This window comes from Heteronotia binoei, chromosome 6 (genome assembly GCF_032191835.1).
Source record: "Heteronotia binoei isolate CCM8104 ecotype False Entrance Well chromosome 6, APGP_CSIRO_Hbin_v1, whole genome shotgun sequence".
NCBI lineage: Eukaryota > Metazoa > Chordata > Lepidosauria > Squamata > Gekkonidae > Heteronotia > Heteronotia binoei.
The window spans coordinates 143,470,527-143,495,507 of NC_083228.1; the positions used below are offsets into that span (position 1 = coordinate 143,470,527).

A 24,981-nucleotide genomic window follows, 5' to 3' on the forward strand; every position below is an offset into this window, starting at 1 on the left:
GAATCATTCTCCCTTGGCGGAGCACTGTTTTTTACGTTGATAATTTTGTATGGCCCGCGAATGATGTTATAAATATCCATATGGCCATTAGATAGGGAAAAGGTTCCCCACCCCTGTTTTAACTGGAGATGCTGGGGATTGAACCCGGGACTTTCTGCAGGCCGAGCAAACTCACATTCTATCTCTGCTGACCTGATCCTGATGAGACTAGCACCATCTTGAGAGGAGAAGATTGTGAATCATAGAGTCGGAAGGGACCTCACATAGAACAGAATCATAGAGTTGGAAGGGACCTCCAGGGTCATAGATTAGAATCCAACAGTTGGAAGGGATCTCCAAGGTTATCTAGTCCAACCCCCTGCACAATGCAGGACATTCACAAGTACCTCTGCCCCCACCCCCCAGTTTTGTGTAGTGGTTAAGTGTGCGGACTCTTATCTGGGAGAACCGGGTTTGATTCCCCACTCCTCCACTTGCAGCTGCTGGAATGGCCTTGGGTTAGCCATAGCTCTGGCAGAGGTTGTCCTTGAAAGGGCAGCTGCTGGGGGAGCCCTCTCCAGCCCCACCCACCTCACAGGGTGTCTGTTGTGGGGTGAGGAAGGTAAACGAGATTGTGAGCTGCTCTGAGACTCTTCAGAGTGGAGGGTGGGATATAAATCCAATATCTTCATCTACCTCACAGGGTGTCTGTTGTGGGGGAGGAAGGGAAAGGAGATTGTGAGCCGCTCTGAGACTCTTCGGAGTGGAGGGCGGGATATAAATCCAATATCTTCATCTACCTCACAGGGTGCCTGTTGTGGGGGAGGAAGGGAAAGGAGATTGTGAGCTGATCTGAGACTCTTCGGAGTGGAGGGCGCGATATAAATCCAATATCTTCATCTACCTCACAGGGTGTCTGTTGTGGGGGAGGAAGGGAAAGGAGATTGTGAGCTGCTCTGAGACTCTTCGGAGTGGAGGGCGGGATATAAATCCAACATCTTCATCTACCTCACAGGGTGTCTGTTGTGGGAGAGGGAGGGAAAGGAGATTGTGAGCCGCTCTGAGACTCTTTGGAGTGGAGGGCGGGATATAAAACCAGTATCATCTTCTTCTTCACACCCAGTGTCCAGTGTTCCCTCGACGCTAAGCTAGTGTGAGTTTTTTTAGCCTCCAGCTCACACATTTTTGTCTTAGCTCTGGAAGGATGGCCCCAGAGCACACTAATTTATGCAGTAGCCAAATCGCTTGCCCATAATTTTGTATGGCCCGCGAATAATGTTATAAATATCCATATGGCCCTTGACAGAAAAAAGGTCCCCGACCCCTGTTTTAACTGGAGATGCTGGGGATTGAACCTGGGACTTTCTGCAGGCCGGGCAAACTCACATTCTATCTCTGCTGACCTGATCCTGATGAGACTAGCACCATCTTGAGAGGAGAAGATTGTGAATCATAGAGTGGCAGCAGTACACAAAGTAGAATTTTTGCTCACAAGACTCCATAGCTTAGAGGGAGCGTTGCCAGTTACCCTTGCTCCATCCCCAGAAGGTGGCAATCCCCCCCCCCCAAAAAAAACCCAACAACCCCAAAACAAGAACCTCTCCAGGATCCGTGGCCTGGAGAAAAACTACTTTGTGACCCCAAAGTGGTGAATGGCATTTCCCTGAGTGTGTAGCAAAGGGCTACAAGAACTAACACTCTTGCAACTGCTCTCCATCTGGCAGAGATCAGCTCCCCTGGAGAAAATGGCTGCTTTGGAGGTGGACTCTATGGCAGGGGTGGCCAACGGTAGCTCTCCAGATGTTTCTTTTGCCTACAACTCCCATCAGCCCCAGCCATCGGCCATGCTGGCTGGGGTCGATGGGAGTTGTAGGCAAAAAACATCTGGAGAGCTACCGTCGGCCACCCCTGCCCGATGGGATTGCACCGTGCTGAGGCCCCTCCCCTCCCCAGACCTCGCCTTCTCCCAGCTCCACCCCCAGTCTCAAGGCATTTTCCAACCCAGACCTGGCAACTCTAGTCTAACAACATTAACTTCCAGTAGTTAGGGTTGCCAATCCCCAGGTGGGGGCAGGGGATCCCCCGGTTTGGAGGCCCTCCCCTCGCTTCAAGGTCATCAGAAAGAGGGGGGAGGGGAGGGAAATGTCTGCTGGGAACTCTGTTATTCCCTATGGAGATTTATTCCCATAGAAAATTATGGAGAATTGATCCGCGGGTATCTGGGGCTCTGGGAGGGGGTGCTTTTTTTTTTAGGTAGAGGCACCAAATTTTCAGTATTGGACCAGGGGGTCCAATTCTATGAGCCCCCAAAGAAGGTGCCCCTATCCTTCATTATTTCCTATGGAAGGAAGGCATTGAAAACGTGTGCCGTCCCTTTAAATGTGATGGCCAGAACTCCCTTTGGAGTTCAATTATGCTTGTCACAGCCTTGATCTTGGCTCCACCCCCAAAGTCTCCTGGCTCCACCCTCAAAGCCCCCAGATATTTCTTCAATTGGACTTGGCAACCCTACCAGTAGTGAATTCAGGGCTACAGTTGGGTCTCTCTTGTTGCTCGTAACCATGGCAGCACAAGGGAGCCTCTATGGCTGGAGGCAGTCTACTTTTGAGGCAAACAGCAGGAAGGGCTGGTGCTGTGCTCCTGGGTTTCCCAGAAGCCTCTAGCTCGCCACTGTTGGAAACAGAGCTCTGGTTTGCATGGGCCTTTGGGGGGGTTTGAACCCAGACCCACAGAACTCCTCTGATGCTCTTAAGGCAACCAGTTTTGTGCGGCCTTCTGAAATCAGGATGGAAGCAGGCCGGGTACGAACAGCGTGGAGCAGCCGATGTTTTGTTTAGCCCTGGTGTGCGGTGGGTCGATATTCCTCTGGTCAATATTTCACCTCCAGGTTTGCACAACGCACTCACCTGCAAACTTGAGGCTGCCGGCCACGAGCCGGGGTGCGCTAGAAACTGAGCGTTAGTGGAGCGATATCGCCACCTAGAGGCACCCTTAGGAAGGAGGCTAAAACAAACTCCGTAAACTTGAGCCCGAAAGATTCTACAAACCCTAATGATGATGCCAGCCGTGAAAACCTGAAATCTTTGAAAACTCAGTAAAAATGCAAGCGGGGAGCCGTGTGGGTGCGAAGCAGTGGAACAAAGCAGGAGTCAAGTTTCACCTTTAAGACCAACCCATTTTTATTTAGAACGTCAGCTTTCGTGTGCTCTCTTAAGCACACTTCATCAGACGAGGAATCCGGCACCTTCAGCACAGCTGGATTCCTCGTCTGACGAAGTGTGCTTAGAGAGCACACGGAAGCTTACTTTCTAAATAAAAATGAGGTGGTCTTAAAGGTGGACTTGACTCCTGCTTTGTTCTATTGCTTCAGACCCCCGTGGCTGCCCCCCCCCCGGGAGCTAAAACTAGTGTAAATGCAGCGGAACCCAACATAAGAACATAAGAGAAGCCATGTTGGATCAGGCCAATGGCCCATCCAGTCCAACACTCTGCGTCACACAGTGGCCAAAAAAATTTATATACACACACACTGTGGCTAATAGCCACTGATGGACCTCTGCTCCATATTTTTATCTAAACCCCTCTTGAAGGTGGCTATGCTTGTGGCCGCCACCACCTCCTGTGGCAGTGAATTCCACATGTTAATCACCCTTTGGGCCGTGGCACCCCCTAAAGACACCGTTGCCAGCTTTGGACTGGTCTGACTGGGAAATTCCGGGAGCTTTTTTTGGGTGGGGTCTGGGAAGGAAGTGAAGAGCCCCGTGGCACAGAGCGGTAACGCTGCAGTCCTCTGCTCACGACTTGAGTTTGATCCCGGCGGAAGCTGGGCTTTCAGGTAGGCGGCTTGAGGTTGACTCAGCCTTCCATCCTTCCGAGGTCGGTCAAAGGAGTCCCCAGCTTGCTGGGGGGTGGGGGGGAAGCGTAGATGACTGGGGAAGGCAAGGGCAAACCACCCCGTAAAACGTCTGCTGTGAAAAGGCGGTGATGCGACGTCACCCCAGAGTTGGAAACGACTGGTGCTTGCACAGGGGATTACCTTTTACCTTTACTGTGGAGAGGAGGGTTTGCAGAGGAGCCCATCTCAGCCACAGAGCCCCCCCTTCCAAAGCGGCCAATTCCTTCTGGAGACCGGCTGGGGATAGCGGGCTGGGGTGAGAGTTGCCAGAGTCTTGTGAGCAGAAATTCTGCATTGTGAGCGACTGGCATTAAAGTGTGAGCTGCTGCGTCAATTAGTGTGCTCTGGGGGTTGTCCTTCCTGAGCTAAGATGCAAATATGTGAGCTGGAGGCCAACAATCTGTGAGCTAGCTCATGCTAACTCGGCTTAGAGGGAACACTGGTTGCCAGTCGCCCATATGACAGGGAGGCTCGTTTTAGAATCATTACTCCATTCGTCAATAGAGCACCTGTTTATATGAATACAAACAAAGCAAGACTTAATTGGTTCCTATCGGATAAGAATTCAGAGATTATGCATTCCATTGCTGAGGTTTGTGCATTCGTTCTTAGACTGTGGGAATTGCATTTAAATTACTACCTCTATTTTAGTATACTATGTATTCCGGCTCAACGTTAGGAAGAACTTCCTGACCGCTGGGGATGTTTAGCCTGGAGAGGAGACGGCTGAGAGGTGATAGGATCACCATCTTCAAGTACTCGAAGGGATGTCCTATAGAGGATGGGGTGGAATTGTTTTCTGTGGCCCCGGATGGTAGGACCAGAAGCAATGGGTTGAAATTAAATCAAAAGAGTTTCCGACTCAACATCAGGAAGAACTTCCTGAGCGTTAGAGCGATTCCTCAGTGGAACAGGCTTCCTCCTTGGGAGGTGGTGGGCTCTCCTTCCTCGGAGGTTTTTAAACAGAGGCTAGAGGGCCATCTGATAGCAATGAAAATCCTGTGAATTTAGGGGGAGGTGTCTGGGAGTTGCCTGCATTGTGCAGGGGGTGGGACTAGATGACCCTGGAGGTCCCTTCCAACTCTAGGATTCTAGGATTCTTCAGGAGGTGGTGGGCTCTCCTCCCTCGGAGGTTTTTAAACAGAGGCTAGATGGCCATCTGATAGCAATGAGGATCCTGTGAATTTAGGGGGAGGTGTCTGGGAGTTGCCTGCATTGTGCAGGGGTTGGACTAGATGACCCTGGAGGTCCCTTCCAGCTCTAGGATTCTTCAGGAGGTGGTGGGCTCTCCTTCCTCGGAGGTTTTTAAACAGAGGCTAGATGGCCATCTGACAGCAATGAGGATCCTGCGAATTTAGGGGGAGGTGTCTGTGAGTTGCCTGCATTGTGCAGGGGGTTGGACTAGATGACCCTGGAGGTCCCTTCCAACTCTAGGATTCTATGTCTGTTTTTATTTTTTTCATATTATGTTTATGCTGTATTCTGGCCATGAGACTGTAATAAACTATGATGAAGATGATGAGACATTGGGGGTGGAGCCAGGAGCAAGGGACCGTGCTCCTTTCCGATGCCTTCCTTCCAGTGGAAATAATGAAGGACAAGGGCACCTTCTTTGGGGGCTTGTAGAATTGGACCTCCCGGTCCAATCCATTTGAAACTTGGAGGGTGTTTGGAGGAGGGCCATTGGATGCTCTGCTGCAAATCTGGTGCCTTTACCTCAAAAAACAGCCAGAGCTCCAAACCTGGGGGGTCCCCTGCCCCCACCTGGAGATTGGCAACCAGGGTTGAGAAATCCAGGAGATTTGGGGTGGAGCCTGGGGGGGGGCAGGGACTTCTGTGGGTTGCAATGCCATAAAGTCCACCTTCCACAGCATCCCCTTTTTCTCCAGGGGAACTGATTTCTGCAGTTTGGAGATGAGCCTGGTGGAGAGCCAGTTTGGTGTAGTGGTTAAGTGTGCGGACTCTTATCTGGGAGAACCGGGTTTGATTCCCCACTCCTCCACTTGCACCTGCTGAGATGGCCTTGGGTCAGCCATAGCTCTGGCAGAGGTTGTCCTTAAAAGGGCGGCTGCTGTGAGAGCCCTCTCCAGCCCCACCCACCTCACAGGGTGTCTGTTGTGGGGGAGGAAGGGAAAGGAGATTGTGAGCCGCTCTGAGACTCTTCAGAGTGGAGGGCGGGATATAAATCCAATATCTTCTTCTTCTTCTTCTTCTTCTGGCATTCCGTTCAGATTCATCAATCAAAGGAAGTGGTCACACCCAGCCTGGATTGTGCATTCTACCTTTTCCATGACTTTTGCAACTGCTTTGCACTGACATGGCCCTGTATCCACTCCCCGCCTCCCCTCACGACCTATATATCTCTAGCCAGGGCCTACATACCCTCCAGACATCTGACGAAGGGAGCTGTGTTTCTCAGAAGCTTCTGCTGCAATAAAATGTGTTAGCCTTAAAGGTGCTACTGGACGCTTTGCTATTTTGGAGAGGAGCTGGAATTCCAGGGGATCCCCAGGTTCCACCTGGAGGTTGGCATCCATACTTGAGATCCCTGTAGTCTGGAAATGAATTGTAACCCCAGGAGATCTGCAGGTCCCACCTGGAGGCTGGCTACCCGACTTAAAGACTAGACCAGGGGTGGCCAGTCTTGCTTAACGTAAGAACCATATAGAATAAACGTCAGATATTTGAGATCTGCAAGAACATAAGAGAAGCCATGTTGGATCCGGCCAGTGGCCCATCCAGTCCAACACTCTGTGTCACATAAGAACATAAGAGAAGCCATGTTGGATCAGGCCAATGGCCCATCCAGTCCAATACCCTGTGTCACATAAGAACATAAGAGAAGCCATGTTGGATCAGGCCAATGGCCCATCCAGTCCAACACTCTGTGTCACATAAGAACATAAGAGAAGCCATGTTGGATCAGGCCAATGGCCCATCCAGTCCAACACTCTGTGTCACATAACAGAAGCCATGTTGGATCAGGCCAATGGCCCATCCAATCCAACACTCTGTGTCACATAAGAACATAAGAGAAGCCATATTGGATCAGGCCAATGGCCCCTCCAGTCCAACATTCTGTGTCACATAAGAGAAGTCATGTTGGATCAGGGCAGTGGCCCATCCAGTCCAACACTCTGTGTCACATAAGAACATAAGAGAAGCCATGCTGGATCAGGGCTATGGCTTATCCAGTCCAACACTCTGTGTCACATAAGAACATAAGAGAAGCCACGTTGGATCAGGCCAGTGGCTCATCCAGTCCAACACTCTGTGTCACATAAGAACATAAGAGAAGCCATGTTGGATCAGGCCAGTGGCTCATCCAGTCCAACACTCTGTGTCACATAAGAACATAAGAGAAGCCACGTTGGATCAGGCCAGTGGCTCATCCAGTCCAACACTCAGCGTCACATAAGAACATAAGAGAAGCCACGTTGGATCAGGCCAGTGGCTCATCCAGTCCAACACTCTGTGTCACATAAGAACATAAGAGAAGCCATGTTGGATCAGGCCAATGGCCCATCCAGTCCAACACTCTGTGTCACATAAGAACATAAGAGAAGCCATGCTGGATCAGGACAATGGCCCATCCAGTCCAACACTGTGTCACACAGTGGCCAATATGTGTGTGTGTGTGTATATACACACACACACACACATATTTTTATCCAATCCCCTCTTAAAGCTGGCTATGCTTGTAGCCGCCACCACCTCCTGTGGCAGTGAATTCCAAGACATGAACATCAGTTGAGAGCCACAAGGAAGCAAGGAAATAGATGAGGAGGGTGGGAGAGGTGGAAAGAAAGCAACTGTAACTTTAAATGCACTCTCCAAGCTTCCAGCCAATAGGGTGGTGGAAGCTTTGAGGGCCCAACAATATGTGTGAAAGAGACACATGTGACTCCCTAGCCACAGTTTGGCCAACCCTCGACTAGACAAATTTACTACAGGATGAAGCACAAACCGGAATTAAGATTGCTGGGGAAAACATTAACAACCTTAGATATGCAGATGATACTGCTCTAATGGCAGAAAGTGAGGAGGACCGAAAGAACCTCTTGTTGAGGGTAAAAGAGGAGAGCATAAAAGTAGGCTTGAAACTCAACCTCAAAAAAACTAAGATCATGGCATCCGGCCCCATCACACCTTGGCAAATAGAAGGGGAAGACATGGAAGTAGTGACGGACTTCACATTTCAGGGATCCAAGATCTCTGCAGGTGGTGACCGAAGCCGTGAAATTAAAAGACGTTTGCTCCTTGGGAGGACAGCTATGGCAAACCTGGGCAGGAGAATAAAAAGCAGAGACATCACCCTGCCAACAAAAGTCTGTATAGTCAAGTGATGGTATTCCCAATAGTAATGTATGACTGTGAGAGCTGGACCATAAGGAAGGCCGAGCGCAGAAGAATAGATGCTTTCGAGCTGTGGTGCTGGAGAAGACTCTTGAGAAGAGTCCCTTGGACTGCAAGAAGATCCAATCAGACAGTCCTAAGGGAAATGAACCCAGACTGTTCCCTGGAAGGTCAGATGCTGAAGCTCCAATACTTTGGCCACCCAATGATAAGGGAGCCCTCCCTGGAGAAGACCCTGATGCTGGGAAAGACAGAACGCAAAAGAAGGGGACGGCAAAGGAGGAGATGGCTGGACAGCGTTACTGATGTAATAAACACGAATTTGAGCAGACTTCGGAGGATGGTGGAAGACAGGACGGCCTGGAGTGACTTTGTCCATGGGGTCGCAAAGAGTCGGACTCGACCGTGCGACTGAATAAGAAATTTCCCTGAGTCCGATCTCATTTCACAAGATGCGTTGGAGTGTACGACGCCATCCATTCTAAAACCTATCTATGCATTTTTCACTCTCCTTCCAAAGAGCTTGGAGCAGCAGCTAGAACTGCCCCAGTCACTTTTCTCCAGTCCAACAACCTTGCAAGGCTAGTTAGTTAGATGGGTGGACTCCTCCAAGATTCCCCAGCCGGCTTATATTGATGTATGACTTATTAAAACGTTTATTATAACGCCTTTCCTAGTGTTTCGAAGTGGTCTGCAATAATGGCTGGAAACCTTGTCAGTTAAAAACGAATGGAGATAGCAAAACCCCAAATCTTTAATTCATGCCCAAGTGGAAAAGTGAATCTGTGCCTATCAGTTCCTCCTCTGTCCATCTAACTACTAAACGCTACGGGCTCTGTAACCTTTCTGGGTTTAGATTCAAGGAGCAGCAAAACAGAGTTTGAGTCCAGGGGCACCTTGAAGACCAACAAGTTGTATTCAGAGTATGAGCTTTTCTGTACATGCACACTTCTTAAATAATAAGTATTCTACGGCACTGTGTGTATCATAGCCGGGAGATTCAAAGGCTGGCCACCTTAAAGCCCCAACTCTTTGGTGGCGTGGCACAGAGCGTTGGACTGGAGGGGCCACTGGCCTGATCCAACATGGCTCCTCTTATGTTCTTATGTGACACAGAGTGTTGGAGTGGGTGGGCCACTGGCCTGATCCAACATGGCTCCTCTTATGTTCTTATGTGACACAGAGCGTTGGACTGGAGGGGCCACTGGCCTGATCCAACATGGATTCTCTTATGTTCTTATGTGACACAGATTGTTGGACTGGATGGGCCACGGGCCTGATCTAACGTGGCTTCTCTTATGTTTTTATGTGACACAGAGTGTTGGAGTGGATGGGCCACTGGCCTGATCCAACATGGCTTCTCTTATGTTCTTATGTGACACAGATTGTTGGACTGGATGGGCCACGGGCCTGATCTAACATGGCTTCTCTTATGTTCTTATGTGACACAGAGTGTTGGAGTGGATGGGCCACTGGCCTGATCCAACATGGCTTCTCTTATGTTCTTATGTGACACAGAGCGTTGGACTGGATGGGCCACTGGCCTGATCCAACATGGCTTCTCTTCTGTTCTTATGTGACACAGAGCGTTGGACTGGAGGGGCCACTGGCCTGATCCAACATGGCTTCTCTTCTGTTCTTATGTGACACAGAGTGTTGGACTGGATGGGCCACTAGCCTGATCCAACATGGCTTCTCTTATGTTCTTATGTGACACAGAGTGTTGGAGTGGATGGGCCACTGGCCTGATCCAACATGGCTTCTCTTATGTTCTTATGTGACACAGAGTGTTGGAGTGGATGGGCCACTGGCCTGATCCAACATGGCTTCTCTTATGTTCTTATGTGACACAGAGTGTTGGACTGGATGGGCCACTGGCCTGATCCAACATGGCTTCTCTTCTGTTCTTATGTGACACAGAGTGTTGGAGTGGATGGGCCACTGGCCTGATCCAACATGGCTTCTATTCTGTTCTTATGTGACACAGAGTGTTGGAGTGGATGGGCCATTGGCCTGATCCAACATGGCTTCTATTCTGTTCTTATGTGATACAGAGTGTTGGACTGGATGGGCCACTGGCCTGATCCAACATGGCTTCTCTTCTGTTCTTATGTGACACAGAGTGTTGGACTGGGTGGGCCATTGGCCTGATCCAACATGGCTCCTCTTATGTTCTTATTTGACACAGAGTGTTGGACTGGATGGGCCATTGGCCTGATCCAACATGGCTTCTCTTATGTTCTTATGTGACGCAGAGTGTTGGACTAGATGGGCCACTGGCCTGATCCAACATAGCTTCTCTTATGTTCTTATGTGACACAGAGTGTTGGACTGGATGGGCCATTGGCCTGATCCAACATGGCTTCTCCTATGTTCTTATGTCTGGGGTAGTGATGCTCTGTATTCTTGGTGCTTGGGAGGGGCAACAGTGGTACGGTTTCTAGTGTCCTGGTCCCACTGATTAACCTCCTGATGGCACTTCTTTTTTGGCCACTTGGCCTGATTCAACATGGCTTCTCTTATGTTCTTATGTAACCCTTCGGGGCCGAACTGAGCAACACAACAAAACAAAAAGCACAATAAAAAGAAGAGAGGAACTTTACACGACATTTTTATCCAGTGTTTCCATTACAAAATTGTGGTCGCCGGGGAAACAGCTAGCTGGGATTCCCTTCAGATATCCGAGAGAGAGAGGAGGGTGCCCGTGGGTGAGGCAGGGGCGCGCCTGTTGATGTAGAGCTGGCATTTCCAGTGCGTGTCGTGGTCTTCGTCCAGTAGCTGGAGGGACTCTGGCATTTCTGGGACTGGCAGGAAGGAGAAAGCAAGAGCTGAGTTCCTGTCTCCTGAGAATCACCACCTCTCGTAGGACTGCCGAGTCCCCGGGCTGGGTGGGGGGTTCTCCCACCTGGGTTGGTGAGGGGAACCTCCCCTGACGTCCCCGGCCAGTGACATCATCGTTCCGGCGATGTCGCACGCCAGCCAGTCTAGGCATTTCTGGGGAAACTCTATGGTTTTCCTGGACGCTGTAGCATTTTGGGAGGCAAAACCTCTATGCTACAATAGGTACCGTAGAGTTTTCACCTCCCAAAACGCTAGAGCGTCCTGGAAAACCATAGAGTTTTCCTGGAAATGCCTAGAGCGGCCGCTGCCTGAGGCCATGGGGGATTTCGCAACCCACGTTTGCAGCTAGCACCCTCTGTCTCTTCTGGCCCTTCCCCAATCAACTGCAGTGTAGTTGCAACAGGCAGTGGCTCTTTTTTTTGTAGCAGGAAGTCCTTTGCCTATTAGGCCACTCCCCCCCCCCGATGTAGCCAATCCTCTTGGAGCTTACAGGGCTCTTCATATAGGGCCTACTGGAAGCTCCTGGAGGATTGGCTACATCAGGGCTGTGTGGCCTGATATGCAAAGGAGTTCCTGCTACAAAAAGAGCCCTGGCAACAGAGGTATCACATACCTTAGGGGTGTCAGACATGCAGCCCGGGGGCCAAATCAGGCCCTTAGAGAGCTCCTATCAGACCCCCGAGCAACTGGCTGTCATCTGCTTCCTTCTCCCTCTCTCTTGCTTCCTTCTGCATCTCAGCTTGCTTTGCCAGGCATGCTCAGTCGCACAGCAGCTCCAGAGCAAAGCCTCTATTTTCTCCACTGGCTGAGGCTTCTCCCTTGGGGAGGAAGGGGCAGGGGGAGGGAGAGCTTGCTTTGCCAGGCTCCCTCAATCGCACAGCAGAGCTACAGAGTCAAGCCTCTCTTCCTTCTGTTGGCTGAGGCTCCTCCCCCTACTCATCGCCTGGGGAAGGAAGGAAAGAGCCAGAGCTTCCTTTTCACATTTCCCTGGATCCGATGGGAGAGATACAAAGAAATAAGAAGATGAAGAAGAAGATATTGGATTTATATCCCACCCTCCACTCCAAAGAGTCTCAGAGTGGCTCACAATCTCCTTTACCTCCCTCCCCCACAACAGACACCCTGTGAGGTAGATGAAGATATTGGATTTATATCCCGCCCTCCACTCCGAAGAGTCCCAGAGCGGCTCACAATCTCCTTTACCTTCCCCCCCCCCCTCACAACAGACACCCTGTGAGGTAGATGAAGATATTGGATTTCTATCCCGCCCTCCACTCCGGAGAGTCTCAGAGCGGCTCACAATCTCCTTTCCCTTCCTCCCCCACAACAGACACCCTGTGAGGTAGATGAAGATACTGGATTTATATCCCACCCTCCACTCCGAAGAGTCTCAGAGCGGCTCACAATCTCCTTTACCTTCCTCCCCCACAACAGACACTCTCTGAGGTGGGTGGGGCTGGAGAGGGCTCTCACAGCAGCTGCCCTTTCAAGGACAACCTCTGCCAGAGCTATGGCGGACCCAAGGCCATTCCAGCAGGTGCAAGTGGAGGAGTGGGGAATCAAACCCAGTTCTCCCAGATAAGAGTCCGCACACTTAACCACTACACCAAGCTGGCTCTCCCAGAGAAAGCATCTTTAAGACCGATGAGTGCTAACGTTTTAAGATTCTTTTTTTAAAAAACATTTAATTGTGTTTGCCTGTGTCCTTTATAGAATTTATGTCTCTGGTAGCTAATCCTGAAAAGGTATACACGAGGCCTGGTCTGACATGGCCCGGCCCAACGAGGTCCCATTTATGTCAGACTCGGCCCTGATAACAAAGGGGTTTGACACGCCTGACATACCTCGCTCTTTGAGGATTCAAACAGCTTCATGGACATTACCAGAAGCAAGCTAAAAAAAGCCATTTTGGGATTCCAGATGTGAGGCTGAGAGATTTGTAAAGCTGCAGCAGGGCCAGCTGATCACGCCTAACTTTTAATTGGGCTGCCAGCCTCCAGATGGGTTGTGTGCGGGCTAAGAAAACTGTGGGGAATTAATGAAAAACACGGAAATGAATTTATAAATGCAAGTTAATTACTCAAGAAACGTTTTACGAAACCGCTATAAGAACATAAGAGAAGCCGTGTTGGATCAGGCCAATGGCCCATCCAGTCCAACACTCTGTGTCACATAAGAGAAGCCATGTTGGATCAGGCCAATGGCCCATCCAGTCCAACACTCTGTGTCACATAAGAACAGAAGAGAAGCCATGTTGGATCAGGCCAGAGGCCCCTCCAGTCCAACACTCTGAGTCACATAAGAACAGAAGAGAAGCCATGTTGGAGCAGGCCAATGGCCCATCCAGTCCAACACTCTGTGTCACATAAGAACAGAAGAGAAGCCACATTGGATCAGGCCAGTGGCCCCTCCAGGCCAACACTCTGGGTCACATAAGAACAGAAGAGAAGCCATGTTGGATCAGGCCAATGGCCCCTCCAGTCCAACATTCTGTGTCACATAAGAACAGAAGAGAAGCCACATTGGATCAGGCCAGTGGCCCCTCCAGTCCAACACTCTGTGTCACATAAGAACAGAAGAGAAGCCCAGTTGGATCAGGCCAGTGGCCCCTCCTGTCCAACACTCTGTGTCACATAAGAACAGAAGAGAAGCCCTGTTGGATCAGGCCAGTGGCCCCTCCAGTCCAACACTCTGTGTCACGTAAGAACATAAGAGGAGCCATGTTGGATCAGGCCAATGGCCCCTCCAGTCCAACACTCTGTGTCACGTAAGAACATAAGAGGAGCCATGTTGGATCAGGCCAATGGCCCGTCCAGTCCAACACTCTGTGTCACATAAAAACATAAGAGAAGCCATGTTGGATCAGGTCAATGGCCCATCTAGTCCAACACTCTGTGTCACATAAGAACATAAGAGGAGCCCTGTTGAATCAGGCCAGTGGCCCATCCAGTCCAACACTCTGTGTCACGTAAGAACATAAGAGGAGCCATGTTGGATTAGGCCAATGGCCCCTCCAGTCCAACACTCTGTGTCACATAAGAACATAAGAGAAGCCATGTTGGATCAGGCCAATGGCCCCTCCAGTCCAACACTCTGTGTCACATAAGAACATAAGAGAAGCCCTGTTGGATCAGGCCAATGGCCCCTCCAGTCCAACACTCTGTGTCACATAAGAACATAAGAGAAGCCATGTTGGATCAGGCCAATGGCCCCTCCTGTCCAACACTCTGTGTCACATAAGAGAAGCCATGTTGGATCAGACCAATGGCCCCTCCAGTCCAACACTCTGTGTCACATAAGAACATAAGAGAAGCCATGTTGGATCAGGCCAATGGTCCCTCTAGTCCAACACTCTGTGTCACATAAGAACATAAGAGAAGCCATGTTGGATCAGGCCAATGGACCATCCAGTCCAACACTGTGTGTCACGTAAGAACATAACAGAAGTCCTGTTGAACCAGGCCAGTGGCCCATCCAGTCCAACGCACTGTGTCACGTAAGAACATAAGAGGAGCCATGTTGGATCAGGCCAATGGCCCCTCCAGTCCAACACTCTGTGTCACATAAGAACAGAAGAGAAGCCCTGTTGGATCAGGCCAATAGCCCCTCCAATCCAACACTCTGTGTCACATAAGAACATAAGAGAAGCCCTGTTGGATCAGGCCAATGCCCCCTCCAGCCCAACACTCTGTGTCACATAAGAACATAAGAGAAGCCCTGTGGGATCAGGCCAATGGCCCCTCCAGTCCAACACTCTATGTCACATAAGAACATAAGAGAAGCCCTGTTGGATCAGGCCAATGCCCCCTCCAGTCCAACACTCTGTGTCACATAAGAACATGAGAAGCCATGTTGGATCAGGCCAATGGACCCTCCTGTCCAACACTCTGTGTCACATAAGAACATAAGAGAAGCCATGTTGGATCAGGCCAATGGACCATCCAGTCCAACACACTGTGTCACACAGTGGCCAAATATATATATGCCACAGTATGTATGTGTGTGTGTGTATATGTGTGTGTGTGTATATGTGTATATATATATATATATATATACACACACACACACATACACATATACACATACATACTGTGGCTAATAGCCACTGATGGACCTCTGCTCCATATTTTTATCTAACCCCCTCTTGAAACTGGCTATGCTTGTAGCCACCACCACCTCCTGTGGCAGCGAATTCCACATGTTAATCACCCTTTGGGTGAAGAAGTACTTCCTTTTATCCATTTTAACCCGACTGCTCAGCAATTTCATTGAATGCCCACGAGTTCTTGTATTGTGAGAAAGGGAGAAAAGGACTTCTTTTTCTACTTTCTCCATTCTATGCATAATCTTGTAAACCTCTATCATGTCACCCCGCAGTCGACGTTTCTCCAAGTTATCACTTCACAATATATAACAATTCATGAACTGGTGTGAACTCATTTCTCCTTTCCCCCCCTGTATTTTATATTACAAAATTGCCTTTACTGGAATTGTCAAAATCAACAGATACCTTGACCAAAAGATTTATAATATTAAATATTCAAATGTTGATGATGCTTCGCTTAAAGATAATAATATGGGACGATTTATGGAGAGAAAGTATTGTACATAAGAACATAAGAGAAGCCATGTTGGATCAGGCCAACGGCCCATCAAGTCCAACACTCTGTGTCACACAGTGGCAAAAAAATTTACATACACACATACACTGTGGCTAATAGCCACTGATGGACCTGTGCTCCATATTTTTATCTAAACCCCTCTTGAAGGTGGCTATACTTGTGGCCGCCACCACCTCTTGTGGCAGTGAATTCCACATGTTAATCACCCTTTGGGTGAAGAAGTACTTCCTTTTATCCGTTTTAACCTGTCTGCTCAGCAATTTTTATCCGTTTTAACCTTTCTGCTCAACAATTTGTAGATATAGGCTTGTATTTCCTGAAAGTATCTTTACGCAGCATACGGTTAAAATGTATTGTGCTTTCTATTCCTTCTTTTCCCTGAAACTAATAAAACGTTTTAAAATTCAACAATTCATGAACACAGAAGTTGACGTGTAGGGAGAAGATTTAAGAAGTGAATTGCCGTTCGTTATGTCGGTTTCTGACTTTGAAACGCTTGCAAACCCTTCGCCCGACTCCGCGGGTTGATCAAAGCGCCAGTGCCAAAAGTATTTCGCATGCCGTCAGTTTGGATTTTTCAAAGGTTCTTTTTTTCATTTTCAAAGATGCTGCATTACAGCTTCACTCTGTTCAAGCTTTCTATGTATATGGCGGGTGGCCAGTAAGCTCTGACAGTAAAGCCGCCTGCAATACTGTTTCAAACAATTCTTTTGTCCAAGAGACGTGTCTCACTCTTCACAACGACACGAAATGCTTCACACAGCATTAGCAGTGGAGAAAACGCTCGAGAGTTCCAACCCGCGGAGTCGGGCGAACGGTTTACAAGCGTTGCACGGTCGGAAACTGACATAATGAACGGCGATTAACTTCTTAAATTTTCCCCCTGTGTTCGTGAATTGTTCTATATTCTATGGAGAGCCAGTTTGGTGTAGTGGTTAAGTGTGCGGTCTCTTATCTGGGAGAACCGGGTTTGATTCCCCACTCCTCCGCTTGCACCTGCTGGCATGGCCTTGGGTCAGCCATAGCTCTGGAGAGGTTGTCCTTGAAAGGGCAGCTGCTGTGAGAGCCCTCTCCAGCCCCACCCACCTCACAGGGTGTCTGTTGTGGGGGAGGAAGGTAAAGGAGATTGTCAGCCGCTCTGAGACTCTTCGGAGTGGAGGGCGGGATATAAATCCAATATCTTCTTCTTCTTCTTATATATTGTGAAGTGATATGGTTTTGTGAAATGTGTCTTGAATAATCCACTTACATTTAAAAATCCATTTCAGTGTTTTTCGTTAATTTCCCAGAGTTTTCTCAGTCTATACGTACACAATTTGTTTTGTACTGTGGGAGACTCTCGGTTTCACGACAAAAAAAGCCCTGGCAACAGGTATCGCGTACCTTGCTCTTTGAGTATTCAAACAGCTTCACGTATATTAACAAAAGCGAGCTAAACCCCCCCCCCCAAAGATTTCAGGTTTTCACGGCTGGTAACATCATTAGGGTTTGTAGAATCTTTCGGGATCAAGTGCCATTTTCTACTGGAGAAAGTTTTCCTTCCAGACGTTTCGTTCTCAGCTGCGGAGAACATCCTCAGTGGCGTTGCAGCCGGAGCAGGTGCTCTGACCTTCTTGGCTGCTGTGCATTGAGTGAGGCCAGGGCTGCTGGAGAGCTGCTATTTCTAGGCTGGAGGGGGTGTGGTGAAAGGGCAATAGGTTTGTGGATGTGCCCATTGTTTGGTGGGGCTTCCTGGAAGGGTAGTGATAAGGAAACTGGCTGTTGAATGTGGCCATTGTTCTGTGTTAATTGCTGGGAGGGTTGGAAGGGGTGTGAAGATAAGTAAGATGGTTGTTGACTGTGCTGATTGTTCTGTGTAATGTGCTGGTTGTTCTGTGACTTTCTGCAAATTATAGTCTGTAGGGTGTTTTGCAGAGCTGGGTACCAAGACTGGTAGATGAAAATGCCAATGGGCACATCCACAAACCTATTGCCCTTTCACCACACCCCCTCCAGCCTAGAAATAGCAGCTCTCCAGCAGCCCTGGCCCCCCCCCAATGCACAGCAGCCAAGAAGGTCAGAGCGCCTGCTCCGGCTGCGACGCCACTGAGGATGTTCTCCGCAGCCGAGAACGAAACGTCTGGAAGGAAAACTTTCTCCAGTAGAACACGGCACTTGAGCCCGAAAGATTCTACAAACCCTAATTAAAAAAAAATATTTTTGGATTTGAGACGTGAGGCTGAGGCTGGGAGATTTGTAAGTTGCGGAAGGACCAGCTCCTGGCTGAAGGAAGATTTGAACTAGAGACATGCTGGGCCTTAGTATCACTCCTGCTTTTCATTAGGTTGCCAGGCTCCAGATGGGGCCTGGAAATCTCCCAGAATTCCGAGACTAAAGAGCAGATGTGGCGGCAGCCCTCTCCCGTTAGATGTTCTATGCCATCCAAAACAGTTCACTCTTGCGGAACTGTGACAAATCCCACAGGGCCCTGACGGCTTCCGGGAGGGTGTTCCAAAGTATTGGGGCCGCAACCGAGGAGGCTCTTGCTCTGGTGGAGTTGAGCCTAGCCTCCGTTCGCTCAGGGACAGCCGAAAGATTTTGAGAACTCGATCGCAGTGCTCCCTGGTGAACATGTGGGGCAAGGCGGTCCCGCGGATAGGTAGGTCTTGGGCCATGTAGGGCTCTGAAGGTTAATACCAGGGCCTTGAAACGGATTCGGTACGCAACAGGCAGCCCGTGCGGTGCTCTCAGCAAAAGGCTGAATGCGCTCCTGACAGGGAATCCCCAGCTGCAGCTTCCGAATTGGAGTCAAGGGCAGCCCCGCGTCGAGAGCGTTACAGTAATCAGTTCTTGAGGTGACCGTGGCGTGGATCACCGTTGCTAAGTCGCTGCGCTCAAGATGGGGGACGAAATGCCGTGTTCGCCGAAGGTGGAAAAAAGCAGCTTTGGGAGTGACTGCTACTTGGGCCTCCGTAGTTAAGGAGGACTTTGGAAGCAAGGGGGCGAGAGAATGGCTGTTTTGGAGGGTGGACTCTACGGCCTTCTGCCCCGCTGATGTCCCATTTGTCACCACGCCCCAGCCCCCCCCCCCATACTCTCTTTCTGTAGCTCCTGAAATTTCCCCCATCAGGAGTTGGCAACTGCAGCTCTTCCTCTCCACGCAAGGGGCTGTTGCGCTCCACCCTGAGCCCTATGGGGAATGGGCGGGATAGAGCTATCCTCAAATGAAAAGAAACAAAAGAAATAAAAATGGCTGCAGATGACTCGAGCGAGTGAGTCAATTCAGGCGCCGCAGGGAATAGCACGGCTCCCATCCGGCTCTGAGAAATTTGTTAGTGGCAGTTCCCCCCCCCCACCCGGCAGTTCCCTCTAAGCTGAGTTACTGCGAGCTAGCTTGCTGTTTCTTAGCCTCCGGCTCAAACATTTTTTGGTCTTAGCTTGGGGAAAATGGCCTCGGAGCAAACGAATCGATGCAGCAGCTCCCAATTTGAATGCCAGGAGCTCGCAAAGTGGCATGTTTGCTCACGAGCTTAGAGGGAGTATGTCCTTGCCCTCAAATTATGAAAATCGAGGAGACCCTGGTGAGCAAAACCCCACCAAGGTGCTGTTGAGGAAAAAAATTTGCGGGGGGGGGGGGAGGCGTTCTCCTCCCCACCTACCTACCCTGTCCATTGAACAGGAGGTGCAGCTGCATAACAATCCTTGGGTCAGCCATAGCTCTGGCAGAGGTTGTACTTGAAAAGGCAGCTTCTGGAGAGCTGTCTCAGCCCCACCCACCTCACAGGGTTTGATTCTCCACTCCTTCACTTGCACCTGCTGGGATGGCCTTGGGTCAGCCATCGCTATCACAGGAGTTGTCCTTGAAAAGGCAGCTTCTGTCAGAGCTCTGTCAGCCCCACCCACCTCACACGGTATCTGTTGTGGGGGAGGAAGATAAAGGAGATTGTGAGCCACTCTGAAACTTTGAGATTCAGAGTACAGAGCAGGATATAAATCCTATATCATCATCTTCTTCTTCTCTTTCTCCTCCTTCGCTCCCTTCAGTGGTTAAGTGCGTGGACTCTTATCTGGGAGATCCTGGTTTGATTTGCCACTCCTCCACTTGTAGCTGCTGGAATGGCCTTGGGCCAGCCATAGCTCTGTCAGAGGTTGTCCTTGAAAGGGCAGCTTCTGGGAGAGCTCTCTCAGCCCCACCCACCTCACAAGGTTTGATTCCCCACTCCTCCATTTGCACCTGCTGGGATGGCCTTGGGTCAGCCATAGCTATCACAGGAGTTGTCCTTGAAAAGGCAGCTTCTGTCAGAGCTCTCTCAGCCCCACCCACCTCACAGGGTGTCTGTTGCGGGGGAGAAAGATAAAGGAGCTTGTGAGCCGCTCTGAGACTCTGAGAGGAGGGCGGGGTAGAAATCCAATATCTCCTCCTCCTTCTAGCCAGCCCAAGCAGGCCTCACTCGCCCGGGGCTCTCCTTTCTTGCATTGGGTTACTTTTGGCTGGAGGGTGGGGGCGGCATCTGCTAATGAATTATGCTAATGAGCTCCACCACCTATTCTTCTACAAAATGCCCCCGGGTCATGTTTGTGTCTCTGATACCATCCTGGATAAAATATTCAGAAACCATCATCTTCCCCAAGGGTCAGCTACAGCACTGAGATCTAGAAGATCCCTCTTATGTCTCACTGCTCCTTCGTTTATTGCTCGTACTCCACCCTGTCAAGGCAGCTGGAGGGCAGATCACAGGAAATCTACTCACTGGGGATGTCCGAGGCATTCAGAAGCCAGCTGCTTTTCTTCTTGCTGGCCTGTAGGGGGAAGCATCGAGTCATCACCCGATGAGAAGACACGGAAGGAGGCAAAGCGCTCCACATTCGAAGGATTTTGTAAGGAGCCTCTTAACTTCTGCATCCCCCAGGGCCAAGAGGCGACCACAGGCAAGGACGTAGTTGTTGGACCTTCGGAAAAACTGTCTGGCCGCTGTGTGAGAGCAGATAGTGATCTAGCTCCAGCAGGGCTCTTATTTTGAAGGTCTCAGCCTCTCCAGCTACTGTGTGAAACCAGGTGCTAGACTAGATGTCCCATCAGTCTGGTCCATAGGCTTCCCAATCCCCAGGTCCCAGCGGGGCAGTAGTCTGTGTGAAAAGGATCTAGGGGTCTTAGGGGATCATACGCTGAACGTGATGAATCAAGAGTGTGATGCGGCGGCTAAAAAGGCAAATGCAATTTTGGGCTGTATCAACAGAAGTGTAGTGTCCAGATTACGTGATGTGATGGTATCGCTTTACTCTGCTCTGGTAAGACCTCTCCTGGAGTCTTGTGTTCAGTTTTGGGCACCACATTTTAAGAAGGATATAGACAAGCTGGAACGGGTCCAGAGGAGGGCGACGAAGATGGTGAGGGGTGTGGAGACCAAGTCCTATGAGGAAAGGTTGAAGGAGCTGGGGATGTTTAGCCTGGAGAGGAGGTGGCTGAGAGGTGATAGGATCACCATCTTCAAGTCCTTGAAGGGGTGTCCTAGAGAGGATTGTGTGGAATTGTTTTCTGTGGCCCTAGAAGGTACGACCAGAACCAGTGGGTTGAAATTAAATCAAAAGAGTTTCCGGCTCAACATTAGGAAGAACTTCCTGACCGCTAGAGCGGTTCCTCAGTGACACAGGCTTCCTCGGGAGGTGGTGGGCTCTCCTTCCTTGGAGGTTTTTAAACAGAGGCTAGAGGGCCATCTGACAGCAATGAAGATCCTGTGAATTTAGGGGGAGGTGTTTGCGGGTTTCCTGAGTTGTGCAGGGGGTTGGACTAGATGACTCTAGAGGTCCCTTACAACTCTATGATTCTATGATCCCCCGGTTTTACAGGCTTCCCCCCACCCCCAGCCAGTTGGCCGGTGGGGGAAGCTCCGCCCCCACAGCCACCACGCAGCTCCAGATCTTGGGCAGGTTTAGAAACCTGCAGAGGTCCGTTTCAAAATGCATGTGTGTCTGTGTGCCTTTAAAGTTAAGCAGGAAGTGCTTCACAGGACGGGTCAGCAGCACAGTCTCTCGGTTGGAGAGCAACTGAGTGTGTGTGTGTGTGTGAGAGAGAGACAGAGAGAGAGCAGCGTAGCCCGTTCTTTTCAGATGTCATTGTGGAGGAACCAGACCCAGTGTGTGTGAGAGAGGGAGAGAGAGGGTTGCCAATCCCCAGGTTTGGAGCCCCCCCCCACTTTAGGGTCATCAGGGGGGAAGGGAAATGTCTACTGGGCAGTTATTCCCTATGGAGAACGATTCCCATAAGGAATAACGAGGAATTGATCCGCGGGTGTCTGGGGCTCTGAGGGGGGGTGTTCTTTGAGGTAGAGGCACCAAATTTGCAGCATAGCATCTGATGCCTTTCCTCAAAACACCCTCCAAGTTTCAAAAGGATTGGACCAGGGGGGCCAATCCTATGAGCCCCCAAAGAAGGTGTGGGGTCCCTTTCAATGTGATGGCCAGAACTCCCTTCGGAGTTCAATTGTTCAAACTTGCTCATGGCCCCACCCCAAAGTCTCCTGGCTCCACCCCCAAAGTCTCCTGGCCCCACCCCCAAAGTCTCCTGACCCCACCCCAAAGTCTCCTGGCCCCACCCCCAAAGTCTCCTGGCCCCACCCCCAAAGTCTCCTGGCCCCACCCCAAAGTCTCCTGGCCCCACCCCAAAGTCTCCTAGCTCCACCCCCAAAGTCTCCTGGCCCCACCCCCAAAGTCTCCTGGCCCCACCCCAAAGTCTCCTGGCTCCACCCCAAAGTCTCCTGGCCCCACCCCCAAAGTCTCCTAGCTCCACCCCCAAAGTCCCCAGATATTTCTTGAATCGGACTCAGCGACCCTAATGTGTGTGTGTGTGTGGGGGGAAGTTGGATTGAGGTCCACATTCTGCTTGGGTCCCCAGTGTTCCTAAAACCGCCCCAGACTGCCTGACTGCCGGGGTCATCTTTTCCGGCCTTTGCCTTCTGCAACTGAGCTCACCTCCTGCGCGGCCTGCTGGGTCGACTCTCCCGGAGCAGGACCCTTCAGGCGCAGAACTCTCCCTGCGGCAGCCAGGAAGTGACGCCAGGCCTCGGCCGCCCTCCACTCACCGGGCTTGTCTCGAGGGCCGCCGCCCGGGGAAGAGCTTGGAGCGGTCGAGCGGGAGCTGGAAACTGGGGAGGCCCCGAGGACAGTCGGAGCTTTCCTGGCATTCGGGGCCTGTGCTTTTGGCCTGGCTGCTGAGTTCGCCCTGCAGCTGAGAGCAGAAGGAAAGAATCACACGGTGGCAGGGCTCCCCCCTGGGAAAGACCCAGCAGGAACTCATTTGCATATTAGGCCACACCCCCTGATGTCACTGTTGTTCCACGAAGGGGTTTTTTTTGTAGAACAGGGGTGGCCAACATTAGCTCTCCAGATGTTTTTTGCCTACAACTCCCATCAGCCCCAGCTGGGTTGACGGCTGGGGCTGATGGGAGTTGTAGGCAAAAAACATCTGGAGAGCTACCGTTGGCCACCCCTGTTGTAGAAAAAGCCCAGCAAGAAGTCATTTGCATATTAGGCCACACCCCCTGATGTCACCATTGTTCCACACAGGGCTTTTTTGGTAGGAAAAGTCCAGCAGTAACTCATTTGCATATTAGGCCACACCCCCTGACGGCACCGTTGTTCTGCACAGGGATTTTTTTGTAGAAAAAGCCCAGCAGGAACTCATTTGCACTTTAGGCCACATCCCCTGATGTCACCGTTGTACTACAAAGGACTTTTTTGTGGGTAAAGCCTGGCACGAACTCATTTGCATATTAGGCCACACCCCTGACACCACCGTTGTTCTGCGCAGGACTTTTTTGTAGAAAAAGCTCGGCAGGTACTCATTTGCACATTAGGCCACACCCCCTGGTGCCACCATTGTTTTGCGCAGGGATTTTTGTGTATGTAGAGAAAGCCCAGCTGGAACTCATTTGCCTATTAGGCCACGCCCCCCCCCCCCCCCCGGTGTTTCACACAGGGCTTTTTGTTTTTGTAGTGTGGAGATGAGCTGCGATTCCCAGGTCCCACCTAGAGGCTGGAAGTTTGGAGATCAGTTGTAATTTTGAGAGATTTCCGCACACACACACACACACACACACACGCCTCTCCAAAGCAGGCTTGTTCAGAAAAGGCCGAGCCGCTTACTTGGGTCCCTGCTGGATGCGGGAAGCCACAGTCCACCACCAGGCCTGGGGAGAGCGGAAGGTTTTCCCTTGGGTAGCGTGATGAGCCTGTAGGAAGAGAAGGTGAGCGGTAGGCGTCGGAAGGCCCCCAGTGGGAGGAGCCAGAAGGCCCTTTCGCACACCGCCTGCAAAAGATGTGCCTTGCAGGTGAGCTTGCCAGCCTCCAGGCGAGGGCTGGAGATCTCCTGGGATTACAATTGATCTGTTATTCCCTATGGAGATTTATTCCCATAGAAAATCATGGAGAATTGATCTGCGAGTATCTGGGGCTCTGGGGGGGGGGCTGTTGTTTGGGGTAGAGGCACCAAATTTTCAGTATAGCATCTAGTGCCTCTCCCCAAAATATCCCCGAAGTTTCCAAACGATTGAACCAGGGAGTCCAAGTCTATGAGCTCCAAAAGAAAGTGCCCCTATCCTTCATTATTTCCTACGGAAAGAAGGCATTGAAAAGGTGTGCCGTCCCTTTAAATGTGATGGCCAGAACTCCCTTTGGAGTTCCATGATGCTTGTCGCAGCCTTGATCTTGGCTCCACCCCTAATGTCTCCTGGCTCCACCCCCAAAGTCCCCAGATATTTCTTGAGTTGGACTTGGCAAACCTATCTAGAGCATTACACCTAGGGTTGCCAATCTCCAGGTGGGGGCAGGAGATTCCCTGGTCTGGAGGCCCTTCCCCTGCTTCAAGGTCATTAGAAAGCAGGCGGAGGGGAGTGGCACACCAGACCGCCGCGACTCAGGCAAAGGACCTCTGTCTTCACTGGACTGAGATTCAATCTACTCCACCTAAGCCATCCAGCCACGGCTTGTAGCGCCCGGACCAAATTTTCTGGGACGCAGTCAGGCCGGCCGTCCATCAGTAGATAGAGCTGGGTGTCCTCAGCGAACTGGTGACCGCCCAACCCATACCTCTGGGCAATCTGGGCAAGGGGGCGCATGTAGATGTTGAACAACATCGGGGAGAGCACCGCCCCTTAAGGCACCCCGCAGTCAAGCACGTGATTCCGGGACAGTTCACCCCCAGTCGCCACCCTTGGTCCCCGACCATCGAGGAAAGGGGAAAGCCATTGCAAGGCCAGCCCCTGAATCCCTGCGTCGGCAAGACGGTTTACAAGATGATGCCTGGGGTGGAGA

At 50.7% G+C, this 24,981-nt stretch overlaps 1 protein-coding gene across 1 annotated transcript in view; it reads right to left on the reverse strand.

The window, feature by feature from the left end:
• Positions 1-10,827: 10,827 nt before the first annotated feature.
• Positions 10,828-24,981, reverse strand: part of ZDHHC19 (zinc finger DHHC-type palmitoyltransferase 19) — a 28,642-nt gene continuing 14,488 nt past the window's right edge. The window contains exons 6-9 of the mRNA XM_060242847.1: positions 23,815-23,900; positions 22,642-22,897; positions 20,424-20,472; positions 10,828-11,034 (exon numbers count right to left, since the gene is read on the reverse strand). Of these exons, the coding sequence (XP_060098830.1) occupies positions 10,904-11,034; positions 20,424-20,472; positions 22,642-22,897; positions 23,815-23,900 (522 nt within the window). The 3' untranslated portion in view covers positions 10,828-10,903. The remainder of the gene's footprint in view (positions 11,035-20,423; positions 20,473-22,641; positions 22,898-23,814; positions 23,901-24,981) is intronic.